The 15,336-nt window shown below is 31.1% G+C and overlaps 1 protein-coding gene across 1 annotated transcript in view; it reads left to right on the top strand.

The window, feature by feature from the left end:
• The window catches only part of LOC123670440 (proton-coupled amino acid transporter-like protein CG1139), a 57,245-nt gene that overhangs the window by 1,835 nt on the left and 40,074 nt on the right, over window positions 1-15,336 (top strand). Inside the window, exon 3 of the mRNA XM_045603936.1 lies at window positions 789-889. Within this exon, the coding sequence (XP_045459892.1) occupies window positions 789-889 (101 nt within the window). The remainder of the gene's footprint in view (window positions 1-788; window positions 890-15,336) is intronic.

The following is a 15,336-nucleotide window of genomic DNA, read 5'->3' as shown; positions in this document are numbered from 1 at the left end:
TTCAAAAAAGGCAGTTGGCTGTATTTTACTATCTGATTTTAAAGATGTCGGTATCTTCGTGCAGGAATAATATAACAGCTCCGTAAAGTGATGACTTAAAAGTACTTGTAGAGACCTACTTCAATTGAAAACATTTTGAGTTTCAGTGCCTATTCAATTTGTAAAGATTTGTGAATTGTAAAATATTTTTCATTTATATTAGTGTGATAGATTTGAAGTGATTTTCGTGCTATTCTTTTTATTATTTTATTTAACAATTTATGTACACTAGGATAGCAATAGGAAATAGCTCTTATAAACAATGCTGGTACAAAGGCACTACTTAACCCATGATGGAATCTCTTCTAGTAGTCCTGCTACAGGAAACTTATAAAACAATCGCAAAATTAGCGTGAACAATCTAAACGTATTGAGAATAAAAATATAATATATAATAAATACATAACTATACAATGTATAAATACACACACACATAATAATGTATACACACGTAGATGTAATAATATGATACTTATACATACACGCATACACATACGATACAATAACATTTTTCTTATTTTATATCATTTTTTTTTTGCAATATAATTTATTAGATACGGTTAAATATCCTAAAAAATATCCTTCCTAAAAATAAAATTTACAAATATTACGATGTTTGAAAACACCACACGTTACAATCCAAATTTGTTCAGTAGAATTAATGATGATATCAAAATAAAATATGATTTATATTTACAAACAAACACTCACAAATTATTATTATTTAAATATCTATTCACGTTGCGCAGGTCATCGAAACAGGCGAGGAAGGAAGCCAGTTCCTGTACCGCATCACGTGGCCCAGGACAGGGCAGGCAAAGAATACTGCACCGACCCAGCCTCTATATGAGTAAGATTTTATGTGAAAAGTGAACTAAAGTTGTTTACTATAACGAAACTTTTTGAGTTTCTTTGAATCGTGTGATTTATGCGGTAAATGTGCGTATATGATATAGTGATATAAGAATCTCGATGTTAATAAATTTTTACCATTTCTACATATTGTAACTAAAAATATATAATAATCATATATAATACTTGGGTCGGCTTATTTTAGAAGTTTAATTGTAGTTATCTAATAAAAAAATGTGAATTATAAAGTTACCCTTAGCCCCAGCTTTATCTACCTATTTGCTGAAATATCTAATACTAAAGGAAAATCTGATTTCATCTGTTTGACTAGATGAAATAATGAAATGATAAAATTAAGTCAGATTAACCTTTCTTTTTTTTTACTTCAATTTCTTCAATCATAGTTAAAAAAGTAACGCACACAAGACATAAGCATTCCAAATATAGGGCCGGCAACGCGCTTGCGATGTTGTAGGCGTCTATAAGCTATGATAATCGCTTACCATCAGGTGAGCTGTACGCTTGTTTACTAATCTATTATGTAAATAAAGTAATAAAATTAATAAATAAGATCATATTTGTTTTTACAAAAAAAATTAGTTATCGATTTATTTAAAAAAATGTAAATAATACAAAAATAAAAACTCATAAGTAAAATAGGATATATAAACATTTATCAAATTTAATACTAACTGGGTTCACTTAACCGACTGACCATTTTTTTTTAATTTAAATTTAGAGTAATGGCAGGACAAGACAAATAATGTCATAATACGTCATAATGTCATATATAAGTAGCGGTTACACGTTTTCAAACGATTTTGGAAATGAGCTTTAAACTTAATAATTTTATGATAAAATATATATGTACGGTATAAAATAAATGTGTAACGCTCATGGCTTCTCCCGTACAGATAATTATATGTAACTGTAAAGTGGAAGAGTGCGGTAGTGGTCAAATTTTACTGTGTTATAAGTTGTATAAACCTTATGCGATCGACGCAAAGGCTTTGTAGCGCGAAAAAAAAGTCGGTTCCGTTGATCCATAGATAAGCACGTTCAAAAGGACAATTTTTTTCTTTATAAAATTAATTAAAATTCTTATAACTAACTACAGATATAATTTAAACAAGCGCTACGAAGCTCACGCACTTTTTTAATTTATTTAATCTTGTACTGAATTGACTTTGAATAATTAAATGATATTAATATAATTTATTTATTTATTTACTAGCGACCCGACCCGGCTTCGCTTGGTTGCAAACTATTAGTGTTCCTCTACTATATTATGCATGTATTATACATATAAACCTTCCTCTGGAATCACTCTATTTACTAATGAAAACCGCATCAAAATCCGTTGCGTAGTTTTAAAGATATAAGCATACAGACAGCGGGAAGCGACTTTTTTTATACTTTGTAATGATTTATTACTGAGAAACTGTTTTTGAGACTTTTTTCATATATATCTTGACCTAGACAAGAGATATTAACTTTTAGGCCTAAAACGTTCTTCCTGTATTAATGATTTTATTACTCTGAATTTACCGTGATATCATTATAACGACAAATACTCATGCATACATTCTTAACCTCTTTTTTTATTTTATTCTTAAACTCGAGCTCAAATATTAAGTATTTATGTAAATAACTCTATTTTAAAATTATAGTAGTAAAGAATCAATACAATTTCAACAATTAAAATGTATTTTCTTATTAATTTTTAATTATTATTGACATATATATGAATATAAAACGAATACAACAGGTTTGACCTGCTAAATGCTTTAAACTAAGTTGTTTGGTAAAAGCCAATTTTGTATGATATGTTTGTAATCCCTACTAAGTGGTACAAAGCTATATATTTATTATACGTACGTATTAGCGAGGCTCTACGTAAGAAAATTTCAAAATGTTAATAAATTGATATTATACTAAAAACCATATAATATATCGACTATATTAAAAATTAAATTAAATGAATTGCTAATTAAAATAAATAAATACTGGATTATTAAAATGGGAACCAAAGAAAAATTGGTATGCATTCAAAAAGCCCTTTGAAAAGTCGACTTTGAATCCCTTTGGAAAGTAAATAAAATTGATTAGGTGTAGTTAGCTTGGATAACTATTCATATGTATTTAATGGAATATAATCACATATCCATAAACACTACCTACTAATTATGTATTTATTTTATCTATAAATACATATATTTATATATTATTAACTTTGACGAGACTTTAACACCGTTATCCACCAGGGTTCTACACCAAATGTGTGCTCTACCATTTTAACCTAGGAACTCAGTCTAATGATAATGTATTAATTTTTTTTGTTTTTTGATTTATAAAATATGTGTAATGTAATAAAAAAATATAAATATACTTTCGATGAATATACAACGAAAATTTCATTGCGTTAAAAAATTTAGACTGTAAATATTTTACTTACGAATTAGTGTAATATAAAAAATTTTAAATAGAATATTTTTAATATATGTACATCGATTTGATGTTGTAAATCAGAAATCTTTGAATGAAAAATCCTGTAATTATATTGCTGTATATAGCTATGTGTAACTTATGTGTACAAAGATTTAAAAGTGGGTATTTGACTATAAATTATTATGTGGGTGAAATTGTAAAAAATATAATAAAGAGAAATTTTAAAAACTATATAAAAATTAAAGAACATCTTTCATAGGGAAAATTAAAATCACTGTTATACGTTTACTTAAGTTTGATACTTGTATTTTTTTTTAATTAATTTTATCTATTTTAAGGATGTACATAATACAGTACCTAATAACTATTTTTATTATTGTAAGTACTTGTAGAGTTAACCGGGAGTGAAAGAGTTTATTTATTTGAATGTCAAAATTTTATGATCTATGGTTGAATGATCTATGACGCGCTTTTGTTACCACGTAAAGTTTTAACTTTGTTTTAAGTTTCGTGTGTCATGTTATAAACACTCAAAATTGTTATATTGATGTGAGAAATTTCATTCATATTTGTGTGTTATATTTTAAAAGAAAATATATTTAAGATCTGGTTAAGACCAAAATTATTATAATGTAATAGGGTACCTATGCTTGATATGAGATGATATGAGCCAGCTTACCGGATTTCTTTTAATAATATGTTGTTTTATTTTCTTCATAATTATGTTGTTTTATTTTAATTAAGAATTGTATTATGATTCTTATGTTGCGAATGATTGTTTTTTTTTTTTTGTAGTGTGTGTATGAAAAACAAGCGTGTATAACTATGTTTAATTTGTAATTTAATATCCTTACTTTTTTGTATTGTAACATATTAAGGAATATACAGACCTGACAAACGAGTTCGAATGGTAAACTAGATGCTCGTTTTCGTGATTCTAAAGTGTGTAAAGTTACAGGTTACTATTATTAAGATATACTTGTCGCTTATCTTATATATATAAAATTATTGTGTCACAATGTTAGTTAAAATACTCCTCCGAACGGGTGGAGATTTTTTTTTATGAAATTTTGTGTACATGTTTTGTAAGTCTGAGAATCGGCTAACATCTATTTTTCATACCCCTAAGTTATAGGGGGGGGGGGATTAAGGGGGTTAGTAACATATATGGCAAAACAACGTTTGCGGGGTCAGCTATTAAACTATAAAAGCATTATATGTGAACAACGCATCTTTTTGACCAACACTGTAATTTAATAAATAAATAAATAATAAATAAATAAATATCTACACAATACACACACGGTCGTCTGTTCCTAAAGTAAGCAACTTAATGCTTGTGTTATAGGTAACAGCTGACTGGTATATAGCTACATATATATATTTTTTTTTTCGATAAACATACTTATAAATAATACATATATAAATATATAAACAAATATTTATATTACACCCAGACTCGGGGTGGGAATCGAACCCACAACCCTCGGAGCAGAAATCAGGGTGACTACAAACTGCGCCAACGGGCTAGTCAAAATTTTTTTAAAACTATATGTATTTTGTTATTAAGATTTATAATAAATTCCTTGTTATTGTGAATTTTAAATCTATACTAGTATTATAAAGCTTAAGAATTTGTTTTTCGTTTGTTTGAACGCGCTCTCAGGAAAAAAGTTTTTGATCGACTGTGTTACATTTTTTAAATTATTGTTGACACTAAGTTATAATACAGTAAAATTTATGATTATATTTATTAAGGGCAATGCCCATATTGTAATTTCGATTATGAATCGATTAATTCATTTATTGAGTATGCTTAATTTTTGAAGTACAACTTCCTTTCACACGACTTGGGGAGTCGGTGAATGCGTGATGAGAGCGTTACGAAGAGTGTGATCGAGTGAGGCGAACGAAAGTTGAGTAAGAGATAAAAGTTAGATGGAGCTAAAGATGTTTTACTTTAGTCGTGTGGTCTAAGGAACACTCGTTTTATTTTTTTATATATGATGTCCATTTTATAATATTAGTACTAAGCGTGTCCATTTCTCTTGTATTTGTATGTACTATGAAAAAATAAATGTCACAATTTTATGGAAACTTTTTTTTATTGAACTCCATTTTTGTTTTTTGTTTATGACTGCTCATTCTTAGCTCGATATAAAAAATAAAGATAGAATGTGCAGTATTAAATAGTATACAAATTTTATTGAAAGAATGTTTAAAAGAATATATCTCATTTACTTTTGTGAATTCCTGACAATAAATAAAGCTTTCTTGTTTAATTTTCACATCGAACATTCTTGGATACATTGGAATCTTTGCGTGATTGATATACATCGACAGAGTGTAGCTCAGATTTTATTATACATACATATATTTGGTTATTGCAGCAAGATCGTTACGTAATAAGATTATTTTTTTTACTATCATTATATTTTTATCATCCTTAATTTATATTTATTCATTATCAGATTTGGATTTGACAATATTTGAAGAGAAAGTTGCTAAAACTATAAAACCGTGTAGCACTTTATTTGTCGATTTTTTTTTTTTTAATCTATTACATTTGTAAATGTTTTTATCTTTTTTTTTAATAAAATAGCTTACAATCAATTGGTGATTGATCATAATATTTTTTTTTTGTTTTTTTTTATGTATTAATATGAAAAAAATATTGTTTTATGGATAATACAATTAGGATGTATAGATATACGTCTTAATATACATACGTATTGAAAGTTACAATGGTAATCTGCAAGGCGGACTTATACAATACAATATTTTCACAAAACGATCGCGGGAAATAAAAAAACGAAAAATGTACGAATATGAAAACGATAAAATATGTAGCGGATAACGGCATCATTTTCTACACAAAAATCCTCTCCGATACGGCGAAATATCGAGACCACATTTTATATCACATGTTTCATTCCAACAAAGAAATAAAATCAAAGAATCGAAACAGATTCCTTTCGCATTTATAATGTGAAAAATAAGACTATCATCTCGACGTCGACAGGCTTTTATGGATTCTATGTGAAAGCCTATGTGGTCTTGGTCATGAGAAGAAGTAATGTAGGATATCGTTATAAGCGAAATAAAGAAATTATCTCGTTTTATGTTTAATTTTTATACCACTAGGGTGGTACACAATCCTCACTAGAGTTACCATAGCATATGAACGCCACTGCGCGTTGCCAAACATATCTTCGCTGTTAAAACAACGCATCTTTAGAAGCTCCGCCGCTCGTCTGCCGCAACTCACAGAGACACAACAGTACTTAAGAAGCAATATTTATTGATAATCTTTTGGTTAAATAGTTCCAAAGTCGCCGTACTCCAAGAGAGTTCTACTCCAAACATACAATAGTTCTCAGTCAAGCAATTGCTACAGACATAATTATATTGTAACTGGATAAAACGAATGCAGTTCTTTGAAATTCCTAGATTAAAGTAGGTTTTTTTATCTAAATATAGACTTAACATAAATTAGTTCTACGATATTATCAATTTTAGACACAAAATTTTGTTACATATTGCATTACTCTCAGTTAACTATCGACACTTAATTCTTAAGTGTCCCATTATGCCATTTCAGTTCGAATTAAGCGTAATTTTACGATGTCGAAATGTCGAACAGCTAACCATTACATCGAAGAGCACTTTTCTGATTGTTATCGTCTGGACTTTATAGTACAACCAAATTTGTATGAGTGATTCTTCAAACTGCTAATGTGCTTAATTTTTTTTTTATTCTTAAAAAAAATAGGAGGTTTTGTCACACAGCGACCACGTTCTTAACTAAATCAACAAGTCTCTTTAAATATATTAGGACTAATTTAATGTGTTTAATATATCTAAGAAACTATACTTTACTGTATATATAAATGGAAATTTTCCATTTTTATTCAATCCAGTACTTGTATAATAGAGCCATTGGTTTCTTTTCAAATAAACCCATTGAAAAGAGTCTTTATTAACTTTGTAAATTGCGAGTACTTTACTATTTACAGTTGAAAACTTTGCAGTCTAGTAAGCTTCGGTATAAACTTGAAAATACTTGAACGATTGCATTCAAATAAAAAAGTTAAATAATAGTTTACAAAGATTTTCGAAACACTGTATAATGTCACTAGATACTTCTCTGTATCTCAGAGCTATTTCTATAAGCAGAGAAGCAGTTTTCGCCTACCGTAATCTTTGTATGCTGCAGTTAACTAGTTTTTTTTTTCTTTTTTTATTGGGAAGAAACAAAGATATCATTGTTGGTGACTATTGTTTGTAAATTTTAAGTAAATAATACTGGAAAATTTACCGCTCTACTTTAAAATCACAGTCATTTACCTTTAAAAAAGTCACTGCTTTCCATATTTGATTGATTCCATGCATAATTTTTTGTTCCTTACTGCTGAAGTTGAGATATGATGGGAATGCGGTACCTTATAAAATATCAGTGAAGTGTTAAATAATTACGTTAAAAATTTAAATAATTACTATGTCATAGAATCGCTTTTATATAGTTCCAGAGTTATCTGACGAGTGTTTTTAAAAGGCAATTAAAAATATAATTATATTGAATATAGAATAATAATGTTATTTTGCTATTATTTTAAACTTTTGATTATAATCTTATTAAGAAATGTCCACTCCAAGAATTAGATTCATTAGAATAAAAACAAAATATTTAGAAGTTAACTCTCAAATATTATCAAATTTCTATTCTTCAAATATTTCAATTAATTTTATGACAAAGAAGAATTCTATTTTCACTTACTCTTGTTTTGTACTCTACGCCTATGACATTGTAAATAGCATTTATAACTAGATAAATAACTAATATAATATATATTTATGCTTGACCGTACATAGGTGTATATAATGGATGTACTGATGATGTTGAATACATGGTCCAAATTTTACACTACAAAGGTGGAGCTTTAGAAAATAACTCAGAAATATTAAAACTACCTCAACATTAGCAACTCACGTTTTAAACAAACTTAAATTTTGAAATGAAAGTAGTTATAAAACATTTATAAAACCCTAAAACACAATTGTGAGCTACTCATCTCTCAACCAACATTTAGGGAACTTTTATTGAATATCTATAATATAAAAATGAATCGCTGAATGTGTTGCTAAGCGCAAAACTCGAGAACGGTTGGACCGATTTCGCTAATTCTTTTTTTAAAATATTCCTTGAAGTACGAGGATGGTTCTTACGGAGAGAAAAATTCTAAAAAAAAAATTTAAATTTAAACATTTTTGAATATCATATCAAAAATTGACCGCTCCAGCGGGATTCGAACCCTCGTCTCCGACTGACCGTGTCGGCGCTCTAGCCAATTAAGCTATGGAACGATGTACCCGCCAGAGCGAAATTTTTGATATGATGATTTTTATTTTCGGTTTAAGCGAAACCGTGGCGCCGTCTATAGTGAGTTCTTTACAGAGACCCGTAACTATTCAAAGTTTCATATTACAATGAAAATCTTTGACACGAGACGACACCATGCTATTTTTAATACGTACGATTTTATTTTTGTGTTACCCTCACATTAGGAATTCTAAACATTTTTGAATATCATATCAAAAATTGACCGCTCCAGCGGGATTCGAACCCGCGTCTGAACTGTCCGCGTCGACTGACCGTGTCGGCGCTCTAGCCAATTAAGCTATGGAACGATGTACCCGCCAGAGCGAAATTTTTGATATGATGATTTTTATTTTCGGTTTAAGCGAACCGTGGCGCCGTCTATAGTGAGTTCTCCACCGTGGCGGAGACGCGGGTTCGAATCCCGCTGGAGCGGTCCATTTTTGATATGATATTCATAAATGTTTAGAATTCCTAATGTGAGGGTAACACAAAAATAAAATCGTACGTATTATAAATAGCATGGTGTCGTCTCCTGTCAAATATTTTCATTGTAATATGAAACTTTAAATAGTTACGGGTCTCTGTAAAGAACTCACTATAGACGGCGCCATGGTTCGCTTAAACCGAAAATAAAAATCATCATATCAAAAATTTCGCTCTGGCGGGTACATCGTTCCATAGCTTAATTGGCTAGAGCGCCGACACGGTCAGTCGGAGACGCGGGTTCGAATCCTGCTGGAGCGGTCAATTTTTGATATGATATTCAAAAATGTTTAGAATTCCTCACGTGAGGGTAACACAAAAATAAAATTTAAATTTCCTGAAAAAGTCTAAAAACAACACTTTTCTATACTCCCATACAAAAGATTTGTGATAATACTTAAAAGTCAATTTGAACTTTAATACCTTACGATAAAGTTTGTGTTAGGCGATACGAAGTTCACCGGGTCAGCTAGTTAGTTATAAATGTATCCTTCGAGACACATGCCACTGTCCGAGCTTGTAGAATATTAAACAGTTTTATGAGTACTGTAATATATATAAAAAAGCCTTTTATTTCTTCCAGAAATGCCAAAAATATAGTTTTTAGAATTTTTGTCTGTTTATCTGTTTGTCTGTATGTATGTCCGAGATAAACTCAAAAAGTACCGCATGGATTTACTTCAAATTTGGCGCGAATATTATTAAGAAGTCGGGTCAACATATAGGCTACATATTATCATGCTATCACCTACCGGGAACGAGCAATGAACCTTTATTTCCTCAACGCATTCTGTAACAACGTGTAATCTAATGACGCATATTTTAATGTTGTTATTATGTTAATAGCCATGCTATATAAGCTAGCTTCACACTATAAAAATCACGCAATATAAGTAACTAAGCCGATAAACATAATTAAATGAATATAAGTAGACAAGGCAATATTAAAGCAGCGCCATCTATGAAATTTTTCTGTAGATATGAAATGTAAATAAGAAACGGGTAAATGAATGTAATTTTAAAAGGTATAATCGAAGGGATTTTTGGTGCTGTATAGCGCTCACGCAGACGACGTCGCGGGCAGCAGCTAGTATATATATAAAGGTACGAAACGTTAATTGTATAGACTATATTTTTTCATATAAACTGAGTATATATTATATTATATTTTGTGCTGTGTGGCTACGGCACTAAAGAATTTAGCCACCCCCTCTCTTCTCGTGGGTGTCGTAAGAGGCGACTAAGGGATAACAAGGTTCCACAACCACATTGGAACTTAAGAAGCCGACCGATGGCGGGATAACCATCCAACTGCTGGCTTTGAAATACACAGGCCGAAGACGGGCAGCAGCGTCTTCGGTGCGACAAAGCCAGTACTGCGGTCACCAACCCGCCTGCCCAGCGTGGTGACTATGGGCAAAACACATGAGTTCACGTATTATTGGCGTAAACTTGTGGAGGCCTATGTCCAGCAGTGGACTGTATAGGCTGTAATGATGTAATGATGAGTATATATTCTGAGTAACTTTTTATATACATATACGTACGTGACTGGCATGTCTTTTACATTCGTTTTTTTTTTTAATGAAAAATGGCGTAGATTTATTTGCAATCGCATTTATGTATATGTAAAACTATTCAATGCTAGAAATTGATTTTTTTTTAATAACAATAGTTTAATAAACATTATACATGTTTACAATTCAGAATTATTTAATGTATGCTGAAGAAAGATTGAAATTACAAGAAATGTGCCGATTTTGTTAATTTACGTTTATTTCTTACAAGATAATAAGGGATAAATACAATGACCACCAATCGGTGAAGCGTGTGCATGTTGCAGTGAATATTTGTATTTTTACAATTTTTTTTTTTCGATCTTAGTGCCTGTTCTGGTGAGTACCGTACCTCAGAGAGCACATTAAGTTGTAGGCCCCGGTTTGTTATCAAAGACACCTGCGATCCAATCATTACTCGTAGTAGGGACACATGCGCCAAACTGCATAGGAGCAGCGTGGTGGATTAAGCTCCGAGCTTTCTCCTACATGGAGGAAGACAACTATGCCCAACAGTGGGACGTTACACTCTGAATCGATCAATCAATGTAAACGCAAATGCTTATACCAATATTTTTTATTAAAACTGATTTATTTCAACGGTATTTTATGAGAATAGTTTTTTCTACTACTATCGCGATATAGTTTAAGTCCAAATTTTTTGATTATGTTAAATGACTGTATGTCACCATATAGAAAATTCTAAATCATAGCCATGAAAATTAAACGTAACATTTACTACGTGAATAGAAAGCATTAGGAATAATATCAGTAAAAACCATAAAGCATCTTTTATGGGGCTTTCGAAGGAGCGTCACATAATAAAACTTTTATAGTTCGTAGACAATACACGATGTTGTGAATAAATAAAATAAAAAAATAATTAAATGATACTCATAAAACTATTACTTTTTTAAATAAAGCTAGTGTCTTGGTGTTATTGTTTTTGTTTTACATCTCAAATAATATAGCACAGTACATTTGTGTAAAATTACCTTTACTGATGAATTTTAGAACATTCAGTTTTAAGAAGAAAATAAAGTAACGAATTGCTCTTAAACGATGAATCCGTCTTTAATTTTCGTTATTTTATATATAAAATTCTCGTGTCACAGTGCTAGTTAACATACTCTTCCGAAACGGTTGGACCGATTTTTATGAAATTTTGTGTGGATATCGGGTAGGTCTGAGAATTAGCCAACATCTATTTTTTATACCCCTAAGTTATAGGAGAATGGGGAATTAAGGGGATTAATAACATATACGGCAAAACAACGTTTGCGGGCTCAGCTAGTCTATATATATAGAATATCGTTAGGTCAATTACTCATTACGAAATCTCAAAAACCGCTGGATGTATAGAGACGAAATTTTGCAGGTAGGTAGTATATAGTTTGTTGACTTTCGCTTATAACGAATTTTTCGAAAGGTCTTCTTAAAGGTCTAAGGGCTTTAAGAAGTTTGCATAAAAGTCCTTCATTTTTGTACTACAAACGTTACACATTGATTGTAATAGACGTTCAATAAGAACAGATTTTGAAAAATTATACCTCTAAGGGCGTCAAATAGGGCAGAAAAATCCGTCCATCCGTATTTTATTTTTAATTATAAACATAAACTTAATTTTTGTACTATTGATTAAAAACGAAAAAATATGCATTTCAGCATTAGTGGACAATCTACCATTAATGATTGATGAAATCATCACATCACATCAGCCTATCACAGTCCACTACTGGACATAGGCCTCCACAAGTTGGAGCCAAAAATAGTAGGCGGGTTGGTCACTGCAGGGTTGCCTTTGTCACACCGAAGACGCTGCTGCCTGTCTTCGGCCGGGGTATTTGATTGATGAAATAAGGATTGAAAATTCAAATAAGAATTTCGTCATTTTTGGAGGTGAAAACATCAAATTTTAGTTCTAGACTACTAATTAAAAATAAGTAAACACGTGTGAAAATTCTAACATTAAATGACTGAAGCCGGAAATTTGTATGGAAATCCGTTATTTCTGGAGTCGCCTTAAACTTTTTCCATGGACGTTTTATCAGCATTTATGAAATTGACGGAAAATCACTCACATCGAAACTATTGACATTTCGTATAAAAGGGCGTCTTATTTTTGTATAAATATTATTTTACCCTTATGTTTAAACGCGGTTATACGCGCGGTTATTGGTGACGCAGTATTAGTTAAAATGTTGTAATATGTATAGTATTGGTGTAATTTTTACGCCTCAATATATTTTCGTTTTCTAGTCATATCGGAAGTAGAAATTTTCATCATATCGTCATCAGCACTTTAGCCTATTGCAGTCAGCTGCTGGACATAGGCCTCGCAAGTTCACACCACACATCCCTCTTTTCCGCAATCCTCATCCAGCCTAAATCCGCAATCTTACATATATCGTCGATCCGACGTCTGCTTCAACGTAAAGTAGAAAATATTAGAAGAATATAATTTTATTTTAGGGTTTTAAATGCTAGAGTCTTAAATTTAAAAAATGGGCAAAATGAAGATTAGTTCATATTACTAAAATTACCTAAAAACGGTTAGAGAAATCTATGGGAAGACTTCTTTTCGCATGACTGTTCCATGAAACGTGATCTGGTAGTTCTAATGCACGAAATACAAGTTCAAAGAGGTCATGATTGCTATAATATAATGATTATACACTATTTTTATCCTTATAAGAATATACACATATAAATATTATCAATTTTCATGCTAGCGAAGCCGCGGGAAACTACTAGTTATCTTTATAATTGATATTCCTCAATGAGAAGAAAAATTTGGTATTGTTAATATTCGTATTACATTCAATCTATTAAAACACCAGTCCAGCAGTGGACTGTAATAGGCTGAAATGATGATGATGATGATTCAACCTATTAATTCATAATTTTATATCTTAAACTAAAATGAACCAATGATTCAATTTCTCATTTTATTTACTTAACGAACTCAAATAATTTTGAGTTCCATTTTCCTATTATTGCGCTTTATAAGTAGCGTCCGTAATTCTTTGTGAGTGAAATTATGAAGTGACCGAATTTGTTTAATACTGTTAACAGGAGCAATAACATCTGGAAAAGCAACCACAATTTTTTTTTACGTAGAGCTGTACACGTACCTAGTGTTTTATTTTTAAAGTTATTTTCGTGTTGAATCTACTGAAATACTAGAATCCTTAACTGCTTCATTTATGCTTTCTGTTCTGTACTTTGACTTACCGCACTTTTTATTCGATGCATCTAACGATTGCCTGTTTACACCCTATGGTTGGCTAGGGGAAGCATTTGAGCATTAGCCCCTTTTATTGAGCCCCCTTTGTATATTTTTTATTGAGGTACCAGTAGTAGGAGCGAGAAATACATATTTTGCTCAAAAATTAGAGCAACCCGACTGGGACCTCAACCTTATAGAAGATTACAATCAAATATCTTTGTTGTCAAGGAGTGTTGTGTGGTGAGTAAGGTGAACATTTTTGACTTTCACTGGTAGATAGCTGATGTGATAAGGAGTAACTTATGCTACTTTTATTTTAGATATTTTTAGGGTTCTGTACCTCAAAAGGAAAACACGGAACTTTTTAGGATCACTTTGTTGTCTGTCTGTCTGTCAAGACCCTTATTCTGACACGTGGAGGTATCAAGCTGAAATTCATACACAATACTTAGGTCTACTGTCCCTTAGAGCTATGAAAAAATCAAACTTTTAAACTAACGGAATCAAAAGATAACAGTCGTTTATGCTTCAAATTTCGACACTCGCAAGGGAATCTAAACTCGCACTTGACCGGTTTTTTTTTAGTTTATAACTCTGCAAACTGAACAATAATTATTTTGCTAAATTCCACGCGGACGAAGTCGCGGGCACAGCTAGTTTTTAATAAATTACTATTATTTAAGCTAACTTAATTCATACTTATTACTCATTCAAAGAAACACGCAAAGACAATCGTGAGATCTAATTACAGCGTGGCCTCCGCATTGTAAATGCCACTTAAATTTATACGCAGAATTTTCGAGAACCATATGGCCTTCCTGGAATTGGACTTAACGAAATTAACGAACTCGAATTTTCGTTTTATAACATTTGCGAACGACTACCAAACAAGCATTATTATCAAAATACACAGACGTGATATTTATATGAAATAAATAGCAAAAATATGCTTTTCGGAGGAAATTCGGCGTAAAATTGCAAGAATGCGAGATAAGTTACGTCAATCGATATTATCAGAGAACAGGTATAAAGATTGTCGTTTTAATTAGAAAAGTAGAAACAGACTCAAGACGAATTAAAGAATAAAGCGAGTTACTTCAAATCCTGATATTCGATTTTTAAAATGCTGTACACGGAAAGTTTACCTAATCCTAGGAGGTTTGGGTTAGAAGCTTCGAAAAACATCAAGAAAAAAGAATATTTTTTCGGGTGAATCTCAAACTTTCAAAAAGAAAATACCAAAAACTATTGCTCATGACCTGTATGTCATCATCATCGCCATCATTTCAGCCTATTACAGTCCACTGCTGGACAGAGGCCTCCACAACTTCGCGCCAAAAATGGAGTGA

The sequence above is a fragment of the Melitaea cinxia genome, chromosome 4 (genome assembly GCF_905220565.1).
Source record: "Melitaea cinxia chromosome 4, ilMelCinx1.1, whole genome shotgun sequence".
Classification (NCBI taxonomy): domain Eukaryota; kingdom Metazoa; phylum Arthropoda; class Insecta; order Lepidoptera; family Nymphalidae; genus Melitaea; species Melitaea cinxia.
Note: the sequence above shows the minus strand (reverse complement) of the source record. Positions and strands in the feature narration are given on the sequence as shown.